Raw genomic sequence first — 19,349 nt, 5'->3', positions numbered from 1 at the left:
TAAGCTTGGTTGTTAAGAGACCCTGAAGGGGTGTTGGAAAGAAGACTCTGTCCTGGCTGCGGGTCGGTCGAGAGGAGAAGTAGAAGTGGCATAGCTTTTTCATTTTACTAAAAATGTCACCTCGGTCGAGAGGGTGGGGTTTTGGAAGTTGCGTCAGGCTCCAAAGTTTATGTCCAAATATGGGTATAGGATTTTGTTGCAAAACTTTTCGGAAGTGGGGTTTTAGGGAGGCCTAAGATAAATATGATAAAAGATCGGGTATCTATGGTGGTAAAAGACTTTAAGGTTCCGCTAGGGTTAGTCAGAGATTGCGCGCAATAAAAATTTATGAATAACGTGGGAAACGCATGAGTTTCCAAAGATCAAAGGTTAGTAATATCATATAACAGCATGAAAGATTGTCTGGTCGGTCCGTCTTCAAAGAAAATTGTTGCTCCGAACAGGAAGTTATTCAAGGTTATTTGGAGAGAAGATATATGGCTAAAATAACTCGGCGGATCTTTTCCGACGAAAATAGAGGAAACTCCGGTGATTAAAGCAGAGAGAAAAAAAAGAAATCTGTGTATGTGTCGTCACCGTTCTCGGAGGATCGCGGAACATGAACATTTGGTCGTATAATATAAAATCCAATCCGCCCTACTTGACAACGAATTCAAAGTACGCGGAGTCCGCAGGACGTAACACTATTTTCATTTTTGCTGTACATGTCCTGTGAGCTTAGAAATTTATTCCCATAGTACGAAATCGTGAAATTTACGAATAGTTCAACAAATGTCCGACTGACTTTACTTCTATTAGAAGGCGTCACGAGGTCACGCGGCTACAAAACGGTCAGTTAAAAGTACATCATTCATATAAATACATATTCATAGACCATTCAATATAACACATCGATCAATAAGTCCCGGGACTAACTACTAAAACAACATTTGTTTGTCAAAATTCTTCTTTATTCATCAACATAGTCTCCTTCAACAGCGATACATTCATTCCAATACTTTCCTAACTTTTCTTTGCCAGCCGTGTAGAACGATCTTTGGTTTCAAAGTAAGCGTTAGTTTTGGCAATTACTTCTTCATTGGAGCCAAATCTCTTTCCCTGAAGCATCTTTTTGAGGTCTGCGAACAGCCAATAATCGCTGGGGACCAAATCTGGAGAATACGGTGGGTGTGGAAGCAATTCGAAGTTCAATTCATGCAATTTGACCATCGTTACCATCGACTTGTGACACGGTGTAGTGTCACTAAAACCACTGTAACTCAATGACACAATGTCGGAATGTCATGAAATTTTGACACGTAACTTCTAAAGGTTGGTACTAACTGAAAATGGTATGGATTTGTTATTAGAGGCGCCTTCTGTTGGTTAGTCCCGGGACTTATTGATCGATGTGTTACATTGATTTACGATCGACTTACAATTATATACATCGATTTGAGTGGCCATTGTAAGAAGAAAAAGAAGGAGAAGAAGAAGAAGACTTTTTTTGTTCACGTTCGTGGCGGTTGGGTGTGGTTATTGTAACTGCGCTTGTTTTTGATTTTCGTTAGTATATAACTTGAAATTTAATTTCGTATAACCTTTGTTATTACCTAATAAACTATTCTTAGTTGATGCTTCCATTTTTCATTTTGTACTGTCTAATTAATATAATAAATAATCGATGACTGCGGTAACAATGAAATATACATTGATACTTTAACACGTTGACTGCCACGGAATTTTTCACGAATTTTTCCGGTCTAAAGAGCCAATTTGATTTAATCATGTTACATTATTAAAAACTTTAATAATAGTACATAGTAATAATCAAAAAATAATCAAAAATAATCAAAAAATGTGTTTTTTTTAATATTTTTTATTCTCTTTCCTGAGGCCATTTATTCATATTTACACCGTTATGCTACGAATTTCCTCATAGCTGTACAAATATGGCAAGTAATGAAGGGACGAGATAACTCGTAGTAGGCGTTCTGGGCAAGTAAACAACCTACGAGATATCTCGTAGTTGGCAATCAACGTGTTAAAAATCATTATGCTTAAACTGAAGTTATCCTTTGATAATATACATTTTAATGTATTGTAACACTTTCTGATTTGACATGCTGTAACTTTATATCATTACACAAACCTCTCATACATATTAGTGATGTATAAAATAAACTGTATCTTCCTATATAGATCATTAACATATACAAGAGGTTTATATAATGATTATTATAAATTACAGCCGTCAGAGTGTGTTACAAGACATTAAATTGTATATTATCAGACGATAATTTTATTTTAATCGTAATAAATTTTAACATATCACTTTCTATATTTTATTGTCACTATAGCCTTTGAAAAGTACAAATATGTATAATATTGAATACTGTACAAATAAGTACATAAATACATAAATGTACAATACTGTACAAATAAGTACAAATAAGTACATAAATGAAAGCATCATCTAAGAATAGTTGAATCAGATAATAAATAATAAAGGTTATATGAAATTAAATGTGACATAATACGTCACATATAAAACTGATACATATAACTTTATATAATTTTTACTATTTATAAATTTGTTTAATTCTGATTTGACACTTAATTCATGCATACTAATTTTTACGCTGTATTCAAAGGTTGTAGAGTAGCAATAAAATGTAGAAAGTGTATTTTAAAATTCATAACGTTTAAATAAAGTTAGTACCTGATAATATGCAACTTAATGTATTGTAACACATTTTAATGTATTGTAACACATTTTGACTGACACGCTGTAGCTTTACATCATTGCACAAACCTTTTGGATGGATTACTAACGTGCTCAAGAATTTTGTGTAATAATATTAAGTTGCAGCATGTCAATCAGAATGTGTTACAATACATTAAGTTGCATATTATCAGATACTAACTTTATTTAAAATTTATGAATTTTAAAATATCACTTTCTATATTTTATTGCTACCACAATCTTTGAAAATTTCAAACAATATTGAAGTATACAAAAGTGTACAAATCAGTACAACGTATGCATAAATTAAACATCGTATAAGAATAGTTAAATAGATATAATAAATAGTAAAGGTAATAGTAAAGGTTAATAATGAAGGTAATAGTAAGGTAATAGTAAAGGTTATATAATATTATATGTACCAGTTTTATATATGACGTATTATGTTACATTTAATTTCATGTAACCTTTATTATTGTTATGTGATTCAAATATTGTTAAAAGATGTTTTCATTTATGCACTTATTTGTACAGTATAAATATTATTTGGATAATGGCATCGCCAAATCAAGCCATGCAAGATGAGATAATAGCAAGTAATTAAATATAATATATAATAATAGTGTATTATATTATATATATTTCATATAACTTTTCTTATTTGTTATGATAAGTGATACAATAAGTAATACTTCAATTACACACATTTGTGCTTTTTGAAGACTGTGGTGACAATAAAATATAGAAGGTGATACGTTAAAATTCATTATGTTTAAAATAAAGTTAGTATCTGATAATATGCAACTTAATACTAACATATTCTGACTGACACGCTGTAACTTTATATCATTACACAAATCTCTCGTACACCTTAGTAATCTATAATAAACTGTATTTTACCACATGGATTACTATTGATGGATCACTAATATGTACAAGAGATTTGTGTAATGATATAAAGTTGTAGTATGCCATTCAGAATGTGTTAAAATACATTAAATTGTATATTATCAGATGCTAACTTTATTTTAAGTGTTATGAATTTTAAAGTATCACTTTTTATATTTTATTGTTATCGCAGCCTTTGAAAAGCACAAACAATATTGAAATATTATATTATTTACTGTATTACTTATAACATACAATTCAGTATGCATAAATTAAACATTATATAAGAATAGTTAAATCATAGACATTTTATACTCTACAGATGAACGTAGACGAAAATATTGGGAGAGACAATAGGAGTGTAAAAGATCTAAAAGAGATCTTATTTTTGAATAAGGAAATAGAAAATGTTAAAAATACACTAGTTTCTTTGGCAGCTTCAGCAAGAGTAGCAGCAGCAGTAGCAGTAGCATCACCACCACCACCACTACTTCCACCACCACCACCGTCACCACCACCGTTACCACCACCACAAATATTACAGCAGTAGCAGAAACAGCATCAGCAGAAACAGTAGCAGCACCAGCAGAAACAGCAGCAGCAAAAGATAATAGTAATTTAATAGAAAGAAAGAAAGTCAATAGAAATAGCAGAAGCAGAGTAAATACTATCCCTAACAGCACAAATGTTCAGAGGATGTCCAGAGTATGTCTTGAGGACATCCTGAGGACGTTTCTTCATTCTCAGAACATCCTTAGGACGTCCATAGGTCAACATGTGGTGTCTGGGATATTTATTTTATATACTGTAGAAAGAAAAGTAAATACTATATATTTATTATATATAATTGTCGTATATATATATATATTCATATATATTATATTATATAATATATATATATTATATAAAATATATATATATATATAAAATTATTTGATATATATATATATATATATATACATATATATACCAAATACCAATACATATACCAAATAATTTGTTCCAAGATCATCCAGATGGCACCGAGCAGGGAGAGGCAGAGGAATAAGAAGTCGAGGTCGAGGTCGTGGAGGTGATATATATAAGTCAAGAGGCAGTATATTAAGACGCGATATATACATACCTAAAGGTGGTAAAATCAATGTTTTATATTTACCAGGTTATATTTACCAGGTATGTCGGTAATTACTTGCCGGTTTTTATAACAGATGTCACTAGCCATAAGTATGCAATGTTATGATTTGATACATATGTCATTTTATTCTACTGACATTAACCTCAAAGCTACACAAGTTACGTTCCGCCAAAATAACAGCGTTATAGATTAATACCCACACGGAACAAAATATTTAATAGATATCTAATGGATATCTACGTATCCATATTATGTCCATATCCACAATGGATATCTACTAGATATCCACTTGATATCCGTATATCCATGTCCACAGAATTTCCACTATTAATATCTATTAGACATCCTCTTGGTATCCATATATCCATGTCCATAGAATATCCACTGTGAATATCTATTAGATATCTACTTCGTATCCATATATTCATGTCCATAGAGTATCCACTGTGGATATCTATTAAATATCCACTTGGTATCCATATATCCATGTCCATAGAGTATTCACTGTGGATATCTATTAGATATCCACTTGGTATCCATATATCCATGTCCATAGAGTATCCATTATGGATATCTATTAGACATCCACTTGGTATCCATATATCCATGTCCATAGAGTAACCACTGTGCACATCTATTAGACATTCACTTGGTATCCATATATCCATGTCCATAGAGTATCCACTGTGGATATCTATTAGACATATACTTCGTATCCATATATCCATCTTCACAGAGTATCCATTGTGGATATCTATTAGACATTCACTTGGTATCCATATATCCATATCTACAGAATATCCATTGTGGATATAAACATCTATTTGATGTCCTTGTAATATTAAGCAAGATACAAATTTCTTTCCATGTACTCATAACGTAATATTACCGTAATATTACGTAATATTAATTTTTGTTATTGTATGGTTCCAATTTTGCATATCTTACCACAAAGGGATACAATTAGATATATTATTATGTGACTGTAGTAAATGAATTTGAAGTCAGCAAGAAATAAAGAATTGTTATTGTGGTAATATCAATAGACGATTTAACATCTTTAAATATCATTTTTAATATGATATTTAGAAGTTATTCATGTAGGAATCAATCAATTGTCGATAATCTATTCTTCGACAATTCACCAAGTGAATACCAATTAGTGAATGATCTATTAAGTATCCATACTGAACAACTATCTATTAACCTCAGTTTACAATAGAGTTTAAGACTTAAGCTTTAAGAAATTGACTAATTCTATTGCATTACCCTTAGGAAAAATTACTTTAAGATGTTAAAATTAACTTAAAGTTACTAATAATTATATAAAGTAACTTATAGTTAATTATAAATTACTTACAGTTAACTATAAATAACTTTTCGTTAATTGGAATCGTAAAGTAATTTTTCCTAAAAGCATTCTTGTAATAGTCAATTATGATTGGTTAATTTCTTAAAGCTTTAATGTAGATGACGTCTTCAACTTTCATTAGATATTAAATCTCTATGAGACATCTAATGAATGTCCATTAAATATTTGGTTCCGTATGGGTATATAGTTGATATCATACTTAATCGAGTCAATACATCTTATATTGATATAAATACAGTACTATATTTATCAGCTGAACAATGACAGGATTTTGACATTATATTTTTCAGATAATGTGAAAAACATTTAAGCGACATCTAATCTTTTATCGATTTTCGCATGATTTTGGCCCATATTCATAATCAGAACATTGATCATAAAACTTTTTTTTAGTATAAGCTCGTGATAAAAGTGAAAAATTTCATTTAATATTTTTTATTGAAATCATTAATGACATTTATTACTTTTACCGAATAATTTAATTTCATATAGAGACTATTCTCCCATATAGATATATTCTCCCCATATAGACCCTATTCTCGAAAAATATTGTGTATACATTTCACGAGTATCACTAGATATCATAATTCTCGACCAATAAATTTGCTACATTCATGAGTGCGATATTTTTCACATATTTTCAAAAATAAGGTCCTTGATATTCTTTATGGATACGTCTACTCGGTCGCGCGACAAACATTTCCGGTGCGCAGGTTCAATTCCCCAGCATTGTGTTCGTTTCCGGTATATCGAACTTCAGAGGTTAATTGTCATTTGTATCACACGTGTGTTGTTTGGTGTCGTTCCTCATCATTCCTTTTTACTTCTCACGAGTTGTTTTCTCCACACATAAGTATTTTTTCTTTAACCTAAATTAACTTTTATAATTACATTTTTGCATACAACACTAATATTTTGTGTTTCATAATCACGTTTTGTGTTTCATGATCACGCAAATTGCATAATATATTTTGATGAATTAGTTCAATTCTTATTTTATGAATGCATACGCCTTATCCTGGACTTTCCATTCAGACTAATTTGACATATATACGTATAATAATCTTATAAATATATACTATTTTATATTAATCACGAATCGAGCCAGTAAAAATATCGTAAAATGTCGTAAAGACGTTCAAAGACGTATAGTTGTTGGACGTCTCTGCGTGGTTTTTCGGACTTTCTCATTGCTTGGGAATATCATTAATATCTTATTATTGTTTTAGAGATTGTTTATTAATAAGTAAAAGAGAATCGTCCATAAATTCAAAAAATCGATAAAAAATACTGCTTTTAAGGAAAAGGTTATTGAAACAGGTTAGAATTAAAAATTACGAAAAACGTAAGTTACATAAAAAAGTAAGATACATAATGTAAGTGTTGTATCTTGTGCAATTGCTAGCTTTTTTTATCCTACCAGTGATTTGAAACACACACATATTACTGAGATGTAAATTGTTATATGTAAATGTTTATAAATTTCACTATAGTTATTATGATAAAACTTGGATTGTTATAGGCGAACTCTTTATATATCTTTAACCCTTAACAATCCCGGTTTTATCATGATAACTACAGTATACAAGATTCAAGAATAGATTTTTGTGTATAACGACTTACATTTCAGTAATATGTCATATAAATGTCAGCAATATAACTCTATTTTGCATCACTTATTGGCTAGACAATCTTGCCTTTGCACAATGTACAAGAATTTTTATCTCACATTATTTTTACTTTCAGTTAGTTAAATATAATGTAATTTATATTTCAGTTGCAGTTTGAAAATAGATACTATTTTTAGCATATATTAAATATTCAACTGTCCCAAAATAGATATTCATGAAATTTTTTTTAACTTGTTTACATGCAAAGATAATAAAATAAAGATAAAGTTATATAAAAATAGCAATTTGCTATTCTTATATATTGTTAACTCAGTGAGTTTGTAAAATCTTTATATACTTGTGTTAGAATATTATATTTACTGGATCATTATGAGTTATATTGAGTTATATAAATATTAAATTATTAAGTATTTATAAATATTGTATTATAAAAATTGCATATATTTAAATTAATCTAAATATTTTATTGCAGCACAGTTTTAGTAATTGGAAAAGTTATATTTATAACGTATGAATATTTTCCACAATTAACCTCATACTTCCACAATTAACTTCATACTTTGGTAAGTATGTTTTTAGAACTTTATTGATGTAATTCAGTGTTGAAAATTAATTGCATATGAATATATCATATTCAATTATTTAATTATTTTATGAAAATAAGAATATTGTGCAAGAAAAATATTTATGATATAATTTTAAAAATATTTATGATAAAATATTAATGATTATTTGACGAAAAATATAATTCTAACACATTTTTTATATGGAGACTTTCCTGAAGCAAAACACTTCATATGCGACCGGCGACTTAGTCGTCAAGCCTGAAGTGGTAGTAGAGGAATAGTTTGCCCGAAATACAATTGCAGTTAATTTGCAGCATTGATATAATTAAATATTGCTGTCTTTTTGTAATGTTATATTCTTCATTATAAAAATGTTATTTTATGTTTTGTATACCTGTCTCGTATGCTTTCATTTTTATCTTTCTATCTTTATGATTGGAATTAATAATAGATTATTTCACTAGCATTTTTCTAATTTTTTGTTGGTTTAATTATCTTGGTTTAATTGTGTTTTCCATACATTCAATATTTCATACATTCAGTATATATAATAATGATATATATATCATTATTATATATATTCATATATATTCTATTATATATATATAATAGAATATATATGAATGTTTTCCTACAGATTTATAATTTAATGATATATTTTAGTTATTTAATTTTCTAAGTTCTGAAGTCTTTGCTTTTTTTATTTTATGCAATATTTTATTACTTCAAATTTTGTATTTGTATTCATTATTGAGAGTTTTAGATCAGTGGTTAGTAAACGATATAATTTTCAGTTGATTTTCGAGAGACTTCTAAACTTGATGCCATTGTCGACGAGGCCGTAGTAAATGAAGAGAGAGAGTGAGAGAGAGGGAGTGAGAGAGAGGGGGAGGGGGATAGGGAGGGATAGAGGGAGGAAGCGAGAGAGAGAGGGTGGGAGAGATGGAGGGTAGAGAAGGAGAGAGTGAGGGAGGGAGGGAGGGAGAGAGAAAGGATGCTCATACTCCATTTTTTGTCTGTTATATGTCTTCTCCCTTGCTATCAGCTACGGTCTCGGTTTACAAAATGACCATCATTGTTCCGCTTTCTGATATTCCTCTTGTCTTGTTCGACGTTCTACAAATCGTTCGAGATTCAAAAGCGTGATCTCTATATATCATGCTATAATTCACAGGTTTTCTTTTATTTTTCTCTTTTTTATGGGCTTCGTAGCACGATATTCGAAGATTGAGCTCCTTTCCTGCGACTTATAGGTAGCTCGTCCAGCGAGAAGATAAGAGGAACATCAAAAAGAGAAAGTTCCTTCTGAAAGTTGATCAAAAGTTGTATTTGCTTGCTGACCTCTGTTTTAGACGAATGTATTTCTTTTCATGTACTATTACAATGCTAAAAGCTATTTGTCTTAAATTAACTTTATTTAACTAGTAAATATAACTTTTTAAATAGAATTTAAAAAGAAATACATTTTTATGAATTATTTTGCTTTTCTAATATCAATATCTTTAAAAGTAAATTCCAGATGTTTGGTAAGCAAACAGTTAAATCATATGTTTATCTTTGCCGTTTCTTTAAAATAAACAAAGACATATGATTTAACTTTGTTTACCAAATAATTAGAACAATTTATAAAATAGTTATTCTAGAAAACAATAATTTTCAAATTATATAGTTTGTTCTTAAACAGACTGACTTTTTCTTATATACTTTCTTATATATTTTCTTATATAACTTTTTCTTATTATATGATATTTTTCCATATAAATTTTTTCTTAAAGCAATTTTGTATATCGATTTAATATAGTTTCGTATTTTCCCTTTTTCTCTTGATTAAATGCAAAGCCGCAAATGTTTTAGTGTAAAAATAGAAATGTTAATAAATGGGTGATACTAAAAAGTATACTTGTATTAAAACTCAAAACATATTTATCGATTTTTTGTTTTAAAATTTGCGATTCTATGCATGCAATTGAATGAGATGAAGAGATCACGAAACTGCATTATGTCGGTATATATTGCTTCATTATTTATCATGAAAATGTAATTTTTTTATAAAAAGTAGAGATAAATAACCAATATAACGTAGAGTAAGAAAATGTTATATTATTTCTAGGATATATATCAACCATGCCAAAACGAAAATTATTATCGCAAATGTCAGAAAGACATTACAGACGATTGAAACGTAATGCACTTAATATTGCAATTATAGAAAGTATAGATGAGCAATCCATAAATGAGCTATCAGTAGATAGTAATACATCAAATGTTACTGCCACTAATGATCATAACTTCGATCAAGCAATAAATGTAACAACAAGGAAAGAACTGTCGCAACACCATGACAATATCACTGATACTTACAATGAAAATACTACATATAATCTTTATTGTAACAGTGATTTTATTTTGAAGCAAAGTAATAATACTTTGAAGGACTCATGTCCAATCGCATCCATTTGTAACGAGAAAAATAATGATTTTACGAATTTGTCTTCTATTCAATTAATTAAGGGCGAGTTAATAAACTGGGCAGTACAATTTCAAATATCACAAACAGCAATTACAGCATTATTACAGATTTTAAGAAAATATAACTTTGACAGCTGTTTACCGAAAAACTGTAAAACGTTATTGAAAACAGCAAGATGTACGAGCATACGGAAAGTTGCTCCAGGAGAGTATTTTCATAATGGCTTAATATCAGGAATAATGGAATTTTTAAGAAATGATCCAGATAATGTTGATACCGTTAAAGTGCAAATTAGTATAGACGGACTACCAATCTCAAACTCTTCTACTAATCAATTGTGGCTTATCTTAGGCTCGATAGCGCCCAACTTTCGTACCATTTTTATTATTGGATGTTATTTTGGTCCCAAGAAACCAGACGACTGTAACGATTTTTTGCGTGATTTTGTGAATGAAGCAAAAAATGTTGTAACTGATGGACTTGATTATGGAGGAAAGCATATATGTATATCCATACATTCTTTAATTGCTGATGCACCTGCAAAGTCTTTTGTAACAGCTACAAAAGGGCATACAGGTTACTTTAGTTGTGCGAAATGTACAACTGAAGGTGAATACATTCTACACAGAATGTGTTTCCCAAATATAAATTGTCCTGAACGGACAAACGACAGCTTTATTAAGCAATCACAAAAAGAACATCATATTGGACAGAGTATATTAATAAATATTCCAAATTTTGGATTAATTAGTCACATCCCGTTGGATTATATGCATTTGGTTTGCATTGGTGTAGTAAAGAAAATGTTGAACTTTTTGTTATCGGGGCCGTTAAATGTACGATTGCCAACACAAGTAATACACAACATTTCGAGGTTGTTAATTGGAATGCGCACATCAATACCTATAGAATTTGTTCGTAAACCACGAGAATTGCATTTCTTAAGTTTATGGAAAGCCACTGAGTTGAGACAATTTCTTTTATATACGGGTCCAATTATTTTAAAGAAGTACATAAATAAAGATGTTTATAGAAATTTTTTAACGCTGCACGTGGCCATTCGGCTACTATGTTCTCCACAGCTTTCTTTCGTTTCTTATGCGGAATCTTTACTAGAACATTTTGTACGGTCATTCACAATCTTATATGGACCGCAGCATATCTCTCACAATGTACATGCGTTAATTCATTTAGTGGATGATGTTCTATCAAATTAAATTTATGTTATTATGATGATGTTAGAAAATTTGGAACATTGGACACATTCAGCGCTTTTCGATATGAAAATTATTTAAGAAAAGTAAAACGGTTTATTAGAAAAGCTGAACGTCCATTGCAACAAATCCACAATCGTTTAACAGAATTGAAACATGGTTTACTATTCAAAGAAGAATGTCGAAAAATAGGTGTATATGGAATACACAATGCAGGACCTATTTTACCCGGGATAAATAGTCCTCAATATTCAATATTTATAACAGCAGATTTTACTTTATCTATTCACAAACCAAATAACTGTTGTGGATTAAATAATGGCTCAATTGTAGCAATAAAGAATATTGCTACAACGACCTCTAATAAACTTTGTATTATTGGTCGAGAATTCCTTAATTTGAGTGACTTCTATACGGAACCGTGCAATTCCTCTTTGTTGGGAATATATAAATCTAACGAATATGGATATTTATCAGTTTGGCCTATAACGTTTGTTACGACGAAATATGTGAAATTTGACCTTTGCAATTCTGCATTTATACTTTTACCATTGTTACATACAGAAAAGATGTAATTTTGTTCTTCATACATCTTGTTAGTAAGTATGTTATGCAAATATATATATCTTTCAGATGTAAGATATTAACTACAAGATGTCTCTTTGTACAAATAAATTTAATTTGATAGAATTTGAAGATGGATTACAAGTGATACCAGATAACTGGATACAAAAGGAAAAAAATGAATGTTTATATCCAAATTATAAAACAGATAAAGATATAGATGCAGCGATTAGAACACGACAAACACCTCAAGATAATTGGTTATTATATCCAATTAAACGAATCTTTGGTACATATGGTAAGTGAATGTAACGCGAATTCTTTGACTCATCTAATAAGGTTGACTTGGAATCGACTAAACTCATATTTCGACTGTACTAATAATTCTGGAATGTGATGAAGCGTAACATATAACGGTCTTGTTATATACTTCATATATTTTGCGATATATCGTTTATTTTTAGATATTTTTAACTAATTGTGATAATAGAATGTTTCTGTTAGTACATTCAATCCACCTTACGAGAAATATAACAGTTTGCACCTTGTTGTACGAAGGTTAACCTTTTTTATTCATTATTGTTTATTTAAAGAAGATGTTTATAAAGATATAATTATATTCTATTTGCAAAGAATGGTTGAGAATTATTATGACATAAATATATTGTACGTTTAGAGTCTTACAATGAAGCACGCAATAAACTAAAAAAGGCTGAGATAGATTCTGATATTACGGATACTGACAAAGCACAAAGAAAAATTAAAGCCAGGAAAGTGATTAGTTCCGATGATGATATTAACGATGATGATGATGATGATGATGATGATCATGAAAACAATTGTCAAACTCGTTTACCATCATATCCAAAAGCGTCTAAGGTTTATAGGAGTAAGTAATATTAAAATTAATTTTATTACACGTGTTTTCAGATATGCGTACAAGTATAAGACCATTAAATATTTGTAGATATTAGAACAAAACATAAAGATATGCAATGTGTGCGCCATTTTAGTCTTTCTCTGATTTCTTACCGATCTCTCCCTCTCTCTCTCATCAGTCTCTCCCTCCTTAAAAAAATTTCTTAAAATCGGAATAAATCCATCGAATCCAGAGCAATTGTCCCGAATAGCATTAAAAAAAATCGAGGATGAGTGAAAAATTCGGATTATACCGGTAAAATTGGGATGCTTAATTATCTCAGAATATCTTAAAATATTTAATTTGCCATTTGTTTCTAATTATTAAATTTTGATCCTAAATTTTATAATTATATATCCGCTATTTTAAATTTTGCTATTTGAATTTCAAATTTGTTATCAGCAATCAAAAAGTTATACGTATTAATTTTCGAAACGATTGGTTCAAATTTACTAAACTTAAATATTTATTGACTGCTATACTGTATTCGCTGCTTTTAATTTTACAATTCTAATTCAGGTTTGTTATTAGCGATCAAACCATAAATACATAGTATCTTAATATTAGATGTATGTACATTTAACTTTTTAATTAAATAGATATTTATCATATACAAAGTATCGAAGAAGCAATGTACTTTTTATACTACATTACAAATTTTTTTTTATATGAACTATTCCTTTTTTTTTTGCAACAGACATACGTTCCAACTAAAAAAATTGTCTTCCTAAATACTATAACAGAGATCACTAAAATACATTGATTCGTTCCAAAATACAGTTCTTTAAATTCTTTTTGGGATACGTCTCATCAAAATGGAAATAGTTAATATTGTTTTTTATTATATATGATCTACATTAAAGTAGAGTGGTCGACTTTTTCAGATACCAAACATGTAGATTCAGGTACCAAAAAGAACATAGTAAACACTATATGTCAAATAATCGATCATCACTAAATGCTTCGACTTCTCATAAATCAATGTTTGCAAAACAAGCAAAACACGATGATATCGATACATGTAATCGAACAATAATGAATGATATTGCCAGCAATCGTATTATTCCTGCAGAAAGTTCTGCCATCATGCGAGAAGATTATGTGGAATTGAAAAATAAAGAATACATTGTAATTAAAAGTAAGAAGAAAATAACTTAATAATAGATTAAAATTAGATAAAATGTCTCAATTGAGAAGCCATCAGACAGCATAAGTCTCCAAAGAGTCTTAGTATTCTTAAGATGGAAAATGTCCTTTAGACATCTTTAAAATGTCCTTTGGAAATTTATGCTATCTGAAAGGGAATATTTAAAAAATTGCATTTTTATAATATATATTAATTTATTTTCTTATATATTACATATATTTATGTCACTAGATTATTTTCAACGTATTGAGAGAATGTTGATAGAAATAAAATTTGACATTAATTGTCTAACTGAACAATATCAACATATAAATAATAAATGTTTCTCAAATGAGGCACAAGAACGTCATAATTCTACACCAACTGATGAATTAAGTGAGTTATCCTTCCCTCTGAAAACTATAGAAGAAGTCGAGTCACTAGAACGCATTCTTACTTCAAACGGAGTAGGAATAAAAGAGCATATGGTGAGTTATGTAAAATATAGTAACATACAGAATATCTGACAGCATTTGTACCAAAGCTAATATATAGTTAAAATAAATCGGGGTTAGTAATAGAATTGGTGCTTTTTTTCAACCACGTTAAATTTTGAAACATTAACAGCGAAAAATTTCTACTGAGCCAGCCTACTAGCTAATTAGCGCACGCGCTGTAATGGAACAAATACTACAAATAGTACGCGCTGTAACATGAGTATAGGAGACTAGCCGCACGAAAAAATTTTCGTTGTTAATATCTTAAAATTTCACGTGGTGATAAAAAAAACTATCATTTCTATTATTAATCCCGATTTATTCTAGCTATATATCAGTTTTGGTACAGACATCCTGTATATACATTCCTTTTATGTATGTTCCTCAAGTAATATGAAAATATTTCAGTTTAACATATTAGCAATGATTGGTGGGACTAGCTATGAAGAAATGTCAAAAAGGATGCTTCTTTATGTTTTTACGAATGAAGTAGCTAGTATGTACAGTTAGGTAGGAGGTAAAGGAAAACGGAAACTTCATAATTTCGAAATAATGAAATTAATGTTTAGTAAGTATAAAGATTTTATAATAAAGAGAGATATTCATTTTTGAATATTAAAATACCTATGGGTGACGAAACTTCTACATAAATAGTTATTCAATTAATATATTAGTAATTAATTTCATTTTTTGACAAATTTAATATTGTTATTCTAGCACAACAAATTTTATGATACCGCGAAAATATTAAGAATTATTTAATAATATGAATATAATATAAATAATAGAAAATTAAACATTAACTGAAACTGTTGCAGAAGTTGTCAGGAAGACATTCCCTAATGTTACCGAAAAGAATTTTGAAATTAAATGCAAAGATTGGTTCCGACACGCGAAACACAGAGCTGAAAACGAAAAATGACGGCAAAGTTCAACAAAGGTTAGTTTTATATGTAACTGCATTTCTCTTAAAATTAAGTAAATGCATACTTTTCTTTTAATTTCTTAAAAAACATAAGCATATGAAATATAGTATATACATAAAACTGAAATGTAATTTGTTTCATTGTTTCAGTAAAGTCGTCAGCTACATTTCTCAACTACAGTTCGCAGCTACAGAATTCTCAGTGTTCAGATTAATTAATCTTTAATATAAAAAATATTTTATGTTATAATGTTAATTGAGAGCCTATGTTTTTATATTAATTATAGATATAGTTGCAACTGTATTTTTGTATTACTACACTACGTTATATATATATATATATTATAACTTGAGATTATAAAAAATAATAATATATATTATAATCAAATAAGATAGCAATAATAATAAACAAATAATAATAATAATGAACAAATAAAATCAATATTTGTATAATTATAATTCATCTTTTTAAAGTAATTTTTTCCAGGTAGCAGGAATTGTAAGACTCATAATTAACATTTATTTCTAAGATCATCTTAAATTTATCCGATGAAATGCGGACTATCTTATTGGTTACAGAACATCTGAGGATATACTCAAGACAGTTTTGGAAATAAGTCTCAATTATGATTACAAGTCTAAGGGATGTCTTTAAACGTTAAACATCTGTGATGAGGATACTGTCAAATATCTTTTGTGTGTGTGTGTGTGTGTGTATTTGAGTAGATGGTCACGCGTGTAACTGAATAATGGTTGTATGCTCGCAATTCATCACTGGCTAGCCTGCTCTTAACGTTACCCGGGGTCAACGACGTGAACGTGGCAGGAATCTGATCCCTGTGTTTATGCGCGCGCGCGCGCGCGTGTGTGTGTGTGTGTATGCACGTGTGTGCGCGCGCGTGTGTGTGTGCATGTATATAAAGCATTATTGCATACAAATTATATTGCAAGTGTTGTTGCAATATTATACCACAATATTATTGCAATGTTTCATTGCAATATTGTTGCAAGCGGACATCTTACCTTTGTTGCAAGCTGCAGCTACATTTAGCAATGTTTTTTGCAATGTTGCAAAACAACGTTGCTACAATGTTACTACAACGGTGCTATGCTATGGTCTTCTACAGAGCATGTTTGCCGCACGAAAATGATTGCCGCACGATAAACGGGAAGCACACACTTTTGCATAACGCATTATGCAAGATGGATAAGTGAATATAACCAATCAGAGTTCTTTGTTTGTATTGTGGAAAGGACCATTTATTTGCTTATGCGTCACGCATAATATAATAACCAATAATATTCATTAAGGCTTTTGGATAATCACTGCAGCCATATTGGATTATGACGTCAGAAGCGCGGAAATGCATGTCAAAAATTCTTGCGATTTACAGCCAAATAAAGAAATATATTATTAAAATGACGCTTGCAATCTGCTCTATATACTTGCAAAATGCTCCGCACGGTCCTCTTTTGCCGAAATAAGTATTATATAACCGCAAAATAAATGCTACAAAATCGACTGATTTCCTGTCAAAATCAGTCGATTTTATAAGTCCGGAGCATTTTGCAAGTATATAGAACAGATTGCAAGTGTCATTTTAATGATATATTTTTTTATTTGGCCGTAAATCGCTGAAATTTTTGACATGTATTTCCTCGCTTCTGACGTCATAATCCAATATGGCTGCACTACCCAGGAGCCTTAATGACAATAATTATCGGAACGTAATTTCGTAATATATACACCGCTCACATACTAACATATTATTTTATTTTAGCACTGTGTGATTTGAAATGTTGCTACAAAATTGCAGATATAATAATGCAAAATATTTTTCTGCAATGTCTCTGCAATGTGCAATGTTGCAATGTTGCAGCAATGTTGCTGCAATTATCTGTGCTGTATGGAAAATATCTATAGATATGAGCTCAAATATTCTTTGAATATCTATTATATATCGAATTGTGGACATTTAGATATTTATGTAATTATATGTCCAATAAATAGTAGATATTCATGGATATTCTCAATACCCATGGATATTCAAATACATATTTAGTAGATATTCATGGATATTCTCAATATCTGTCGAGAATATCTAATGGATATTTCATAGATATTTTTATAAATATCCATTGCACGTCTATTAAATACTTATTAAATATCCATATAAATATTCACTAGATATGATAAGGATATCTAATAGATATTTCCTTAGATATCCTTTGGATATCTGTTAAATATCGAATTGTGGACATTTGGATATCTATGCAATGTACAATGGATATTCAGTAGATATTTGTAGATATTCTCAATATCTATGGATATTCAAATATTTAGTAGATATTCATGGATATTCTTAATATCCGTCGAAAATATCTAATGGATATTTAATAGATATTTTTATAAATATCCACTGGACATCTATTAAATATTTACTAAATATCCATATAAATATCCACTAGATATGATAAAGATATCTAATAGATGTTTCCTTGGATATCTTATGGATATCTGTTAGATATCGAATTGCGGACATTTGGATATCTATGCAACGTACAATAGATATTCAGTAGATATTCATGGATATCCTGAATATCCATCGTGGATATCAAATGAATATCTAATAGATATTATTTTCTGTATGGGTAATTTTTTGAAAATGTCGAGTTTTATGCCTGAAAACGTGCATTTGCGACACGCATTACTTTTCTTGTTTAATCAAAAGAAAAAGCCGCTGAAGTCATCGTTTGCTGGTAGAGACTTACGGTGAGCATGCTCCAACCATAAGAACATGTGAAACGTGGTTTCGACAATTCAAATGTGGTGATTTCAACGTTCAAGACAAAAAACGTCTTGGTAGGCCGAAAACGTTTGAAGATGCGGAATTGCAGGAGTTATTGGATGAAGACCCAACACAAACTCAAAAACAATTGGCAGAAAAGTTGAATGTGAGCCGAGTAGTAATTTGTGAACGATTACAAACGATGGGAAAGATCCAAAAGATAGGAAGATGGGTGCCACATGAATTGAATGACAGGCAATGGAAAATCGAAAAATCGTCAGTGAAATGCTGCTTCAAAGGTATGAAAGAAAGTTATTTCTGCATCGAAATAGTAACGGGTGATGAAAAATGATTTATTTCGAAAATCCCAAGCGAAAAAATCATGGTTATCACCTGGCGAAGGCGGCCCATCGACTGCAAAGCCAAATCGCTTTGGTCGCAAGACCATGCTCTGTGTCTGGTGGGACCAGGTTGGTTCGTATATTATGAACTGTTGAAACCTGGAGAAACAGTTAATACTGATCGCTA

At 30.0% G+C, this 19,349-nt stretch overlaps 2 protein-coding genes and 1 long non-coding RNA gene across 3 annotated transcripts; all 3 read left to right on the top strand.

Annotated features, from left to right (window-relative positions):
* Positions 1 to 8,226: 8,226 nt before the first annotated feature.
* On the top strand, positions 8,227 to 12,729 carry LOC112588077 (uncharacterized). The gene is made up of 3 exons (XM_025298671.1): positions 8,227 to 8,314; positions 10,428 to 12,600; positions 12,690 to 12,729. The coding sequence occupies exon 2, from the start codon at positions 10,442 to 10,444 to the stop codon at positions 12,002 to 12,004; it is 1,563 nt and encodes a 520-aa protein (XP_025154456.1). The 5' UTR covers positions 8,227 to 8,314; positions 10,428 to 10,441; the 3' UTR covers positions 12,005 to 12,600; positions 12,690 to 12,729.
* LOC112588502 (uncharacterized) lies at positions 12,621 to 14,603 on the top strand. The gene is made up of 3 exons (XM_025298672.1): positions 12,621 to 12,863; positions 13,242 to 13,454; positions 14,369 to 14,603. Exons 1-3 carry the CDS (start codon positions 12,656 to 12,658, stop codon positions 14,440 to 14,442), a joined length of 495 nt encoding a protein of 164 aa, XP_025154457.1. The 5' UTR covers positions 12,621 to 12,655; the 3' UTR covers positions 14,443 to 14,603.
* Positions 14,604 to 14,868: 265 nt separating this feature from the next.
* Positions 14,869 to 16,344, top strand: LOC112588501 (uncharacterized). The gene is made up of 4 exons (XR_003112890.1): positions 14,869 to 15,098; positions 15,516 to 15,675; positions 15,926 to 16,047; positions 16,183 to 16,344. It is a non-coding gene; the product is annotated as an uncharacterized LOC112588501 (long non-coding RNA).
* The last annotated feature ends 3,005 nt before the right edge of the window (positions 16,345 to 19,349 follow it).

Source organism: Harpegnathos saltator, unplaced genomic scaffold (assembly GCF_003227715.2).
Source record: "Harpegnathos saltator strain DR-91 unplaced genomic scaffold, Hsal_v8.6 scaffold232, whole genome shotgun sequence".
Lineage (NCBI taxonomy): Eukaryota > Metazoa > Arthropoda > Insecta > Hymenoptera > Formicidae > Harpegnathos > Harpegnathos saltator.
This window is presented reverse-complemented; position numbering and strand designations above follow the sequence as displayed.